General features: G+C 42.5%; 1 protein-coding gene across 1 annotated transcript in view; it reads left to right on the forward strand.

Annotated features, from left to right (window-relative positions):
• BIRC5 (baculoviral IAP repeat containing 5) overlaps positions 1–3,899 on the forward strand; it is a 13,631-nt gene extending 9,732 nt beyond the window's left edge. Inside the window, exons 3-4 of the mRNA XM_015417000.1 lie at positions 2,826–2,943; positions 3,645–3,899. Of these exons, the coding sequence (XP_015272486.1) occupies positions 2,826–2,943; positions 3,645–3,728 (202 nt within the window). The 3' untranslated portion in view covers positions 3,729–3,899. The remainder of the gene's footprint in view (positions 1–2,825; positions 2,944–3,644) is intronic.
• The last annotated feature ends 620 nt before the right edge of the window (positions 3,900–4,519 follow it).

Genomic DNA, 4,519 nt, shown 5'->3' on the forward strand with positions numbered 1-4,519 from the left:
AAACTTCTACAAAATGCTAGGAAACAATTAGAGGCTCTGGATGCTCTTAGCATCAAAAAATCAGAGTTCCATTTCCATCAATCCAATATCATACAATCCCCTAGAAAACTAAGGTATCTAACTTGGAAGCAGGTAAGATTTGCTCTGATCCCAAGGATGTCATTAAAATCCTGGAAACATTTTATAAGTCTCCCTATGCCTCCAAGGGTTCTGACACACATAGCACTCAAAAAAATTTGGACTCTATTTCACATTTGAATAAATTGATGCCTGATCACCAAGAAGCTTTGGAAAGACCTATTGAGATTGCGGAAATGGAGCGTGCCATAAAATCTCTTAAACTAAATAAGTCACCAGGACCTGATGGCTTTACATCGGAATACTATAAAGTGTTTGCTCAGCTGCTCAGCAAACTGCTCACTGACACTTGCAACGAGGTTCTGGCTTTATGACAACTCCCGGAGTCCTGGAAAAAAGCTAATATAATTTTAATACCAAAAAAATAAAAAGACCTATCGGACCCGAAATCATACAGGCCTATTTCCCTTCTTAATATAGATTATAAATTATTCACATCTATCTTAGCGGTCCGTCTCAAACAAATTATAACTTTTTATATTCACAAAGATCAAACGGGATTTATGCCTGAAAGGGACATTTCTGATAACATCAGGAAAACCTTAAATCTCATTCATTACGGTAGGCGCTCCAAACATCTCAATTCCTTAATTTTAACGATTGATATTGAGAAGGCTTTTGATTCTCTTGAAGTTAACTACCTTGAATCTCTACTTAAGCATATGAATTTCGGTCCCATCTTCAGAAGATCAATGCGCGCTATATATGATCACCCCAAGGCCCAACTCTTGGTCAATGGCCTATCTTCAACAGAATCCACCCTTCAAAGAGGCACCCGTCAGGGGTGTCCTCTTTCACCTATTCTTTTTGCTTTATCCATGGAACCCTTGGCGTGTCTAATACGACAAGCTGAAATAGCTGCCACAGTGGTAGAAAAATAAGATTTCTTTGCTGCTGTCACTGCTGCCTCATAGGCTTTCCAATCAACTCTACAGCACACAATGTCAGATCCACTCTCCATTTTCCACCCCCTCTCTGTGCTCTTCAAGTCATCCAGCTACAAGGTAAACCAAGGTGCTGGAGTATACCTTGATGGTGGGAGGATGAAAGGGGGACAACTCTATCAAATAGCTTCCTGGAGCTTTCCACTCCAAGTAACCATTGTAGTCTCAGCAGAACTATAATCTGGGATCCTAAAATCTCCCAGAGCATTCTGGAATCCAGTAAGTCTCCATGGGCAGGCCATTTTAACTGAAGGTTGGTGCCATATTTTAGAGAGGGTTGGTGCCACATTTACCTGTACCCTGAAGAAGTGGTAGTCAGACCATGACAGAGGCTGAACATCCAGGTTCCAAATTAGACCTTCCTCAAAGACTCAGTTCAATAAATTAAGTCCAAGAGATGTCCTGTGCAATGATCCCTCTAAGCTGTGGAGTCTTGTGAGCAAAAATTCTATTTTGTGACCTACTGGCATTAAAGTTGTGAGCGAGCCATTTGGCTACTGCATAAATCAGTTCGCTCTGGAGCCATCCTTCCTGAGCTAAGACAAAAATGTGTGAGCCGGAGGCTAAAAAAACTGTGAGCTAGCTCACACTAACTCAGCTTAGAGGGAACACCGGTCCTGTGTCACGTGTTGGGCCTGTCACAACTTCAGTGAGACCCATGGTAGCAAAGAAGGCTATGAAAGCCTAAACTGGTCCAGAACAAGATGCCTGTTGTGTACTGCCTCTTTAAGAGGCTATCTCAGTAGACCTCTCAACAAGCAGGAGAGTAGGAGGGCCTCAGTGCTTCTCTTCTCAGTCTCCCTGCTAGCAGCCTGCAGGAGTGCAGAGCCTACTAAGAATCTGCAGAACGTTGTCCTGGCCTAGAGCTCTAGAAACAGCTTAAGTTTGTTGTTGTTGTTGTTGTTCAGTCACACAGTCGAGTCCGGCTCTTTGCGACCCCATGGACCACATCACGCCAGGCCCTCCTGTCTTCCGTCATGCTCCGGAGTTTGCTTAATTTCATGCTTGTTGCATCGATAACACTGTCTAACCGTCTCATCCTTTGCCACCCCCTTCTTCTTTGACCTTATTCCAATAGGCAAGTTACCTGCCCTGTTACTGTTAATAAAGAGGCCTTCAGCTAAACAGAACTGGGTGTTTGTTGTTTGCTTCATTACACAAAAGTGCCTTCGGCATGAATGTTGAGAGCCTCAGAACAATCAGTCTGCCATCTCCATCACAGACTGTTATTGCCTCCACCAGCTCAGACAAGGCACCCACTAGGAAATTAGGTGGCTGGGAAACAAGTAGAGTGCACAGTGTGTCCCTGGATCCTAACATAAAGAAGATGCAGTCAGTTGCTGCAATAGTTTGTAGTGGGAATCTGTGAAACAGAAAAAACTCACAGAGAAGGATAGCTGCCACCTTTTTCCCCCTTCCAGTTTGGGCTCGATGAAGAATTGCATAACCAGGTAGGGTGAAATGGGATAGGTACAACCCATCTTGACAACAGGACTTAGAGTGCCTTTCCCCAACAGATGCAGTGACACTAAATGGGGGGCTCATTGTCCGGATATCCTCTGGAAGGCTTCCATACTTCTGTCACTGTACAGAATGTGCAAAACAGAAATGTTCAGGAAGGTATTTTTACAAAAAGATTAGAACGGTAGTATAATGGACTAGTACAGGAGGTCACTTCTAGACAAGTCTGCTTTACCTTTTGAGGTCCATTGCTCTGATAATGTTTATCCTTCTGATTTCTAGGGAAGAGCACCGAAAACACTCCCCCAGCTGCGTATTTCTTGGTCTCCAGAAGGATGTGGCTGACTTTACAATGCATGAGCTCATAAAACTACAGAAAGAGAGAATGAAGAACCTGAGTGTATGTATGGTTTTAGACAGTCATCTTATCCCCCTGACCCATTGTAACTAAAATTAATATTTTTAAAATTTAAAACATTTATTAGCCATTTCCCTAATGTATATGAACTTAGGGAGGCTTACAATGTAAATAATAAAATACTTAAATTCGTAAAACTACTACTTTAAAAAAATAATTAAAACTGCCAATAGGAAGAAAAACTAATTAAATGCCAATATAAATAAAACTGTCTTCAGCTGCCTCTTCAATATCAAGAATGAGGGGGCCTGGTGCACCTTCTGGGAGCTTATTCCAGAACCATGGGACTGCCACTTAAAGGGTCCTTTCTTGTGTACCCACCAAACATGCTTCTTTGATTGATGAAACAGACAGGAGAGCCTCTCCCTGTGATCTTACCTCCCCAGCAGGAGTCTATGGGAGAATATGATCTTTCAGATACCCTGGTCCTAAGTCTTGTAACAAATGGTCTTGTGATCATAGATCTGTCTGCCTAGTTTGCAGGTGATGTTTTGGACATTGAGTTGTAACCAGGCCAATCTCTTCTTTGTATCCTGCCTGATATGATATTGCTTGCCAATTCTTTTCTGCTTTGAGTTAATTGTCTCGTCTACCTTTTCTAAAGTAACCCCCCCTTTAGTTTTTCCTGTAACTGAAAAATGTCTTATCTTTCTAACAGGATTTTTTCCTCTGTTCTTTTTTAGAAAAAGCTCATTATGCAGAAAGTAAAGGAGCTTGAGAAGTATGCATCACGTGTGCACTCAGAAATCAACCGACTGCATAAATAAAACTATTTGTGTACTTTTGGATATTGTGGCCTTATTGCCTGTTGAACGGCTCCTTACTAACTGGCTGTGAGCAGATGGTAAATAGTTCTATGGCTAAATTTCTATTCAGTGCAGGAACTCCCCGTGTTTCCTCTTTGTGGATATCTCCTTCTTTCTTATTTTTTCTTAATAAATATTACTGGTTTCAAATTACTGTGCTTGGACAGATTTTTTTTGGCAAGGCTCCTTAGCATGTATGACACTTTCCCAAGACTTTTTGCTTTCCCAACAGTTACTGTAATCCAGTTGCCATAAAAGCTGAATGAAGTCTGCAAGTTTCTTCTGTCCCCTGGGGGGGGGGGGGGGACACGCACCAGTATCCGTGCTCCCCTCCAGCTGCATTCTCTGTCTGGCCCTTGCTCACCCCATAGCCTCAGATCAAAAGGTTTGCTCCATTTCCCAATTCCCATCCTGTGCTGTCTAGCATAGGGGGTCAGATGCTTCCTCATCTGGGCCTTTTAAAGAGAATATAGCAAGTTGTTCATGCTCTTTTAGTACTTCTTGTCTCTCACACACACTGCATTGGTGGCTAGGTGCTCTTGATATAGGGCAAAATGGGCCCTCAATGTCAAGCTGATGTGATGCGCCCCCCCCCCCCAAACAATAACTTTATGGATTTTTCTGAGTTATGCAAATAGTGTGAAAGGAGCTTGATAACCCTGCAGAATTCAGATGGGAAACTAATGGGTTTGGCGAATAGAACTAAGAGTTGACTAAGTGTCGCTTAATTAGGGTTAGTGGGTGCAGAGGAT

The sequence above is a fragment of the Gekko japonicus genome, unplaced genomic scaffold (genome assembly GCF_001447785.1).
Source record: "Gekko japonicus isolate JY-2015 unplaced genomic scaffold, Gekko_japonicus_V1.1 scaffold518, whole genome shotgun sequence".
In the NCBI taxonomy this organism is placed as follows: Eukaryota; Metazoa; Chordata; class Lepidosauria; order Squamata; family Gekkonidae; genus Gekko; species Gekko japonicus.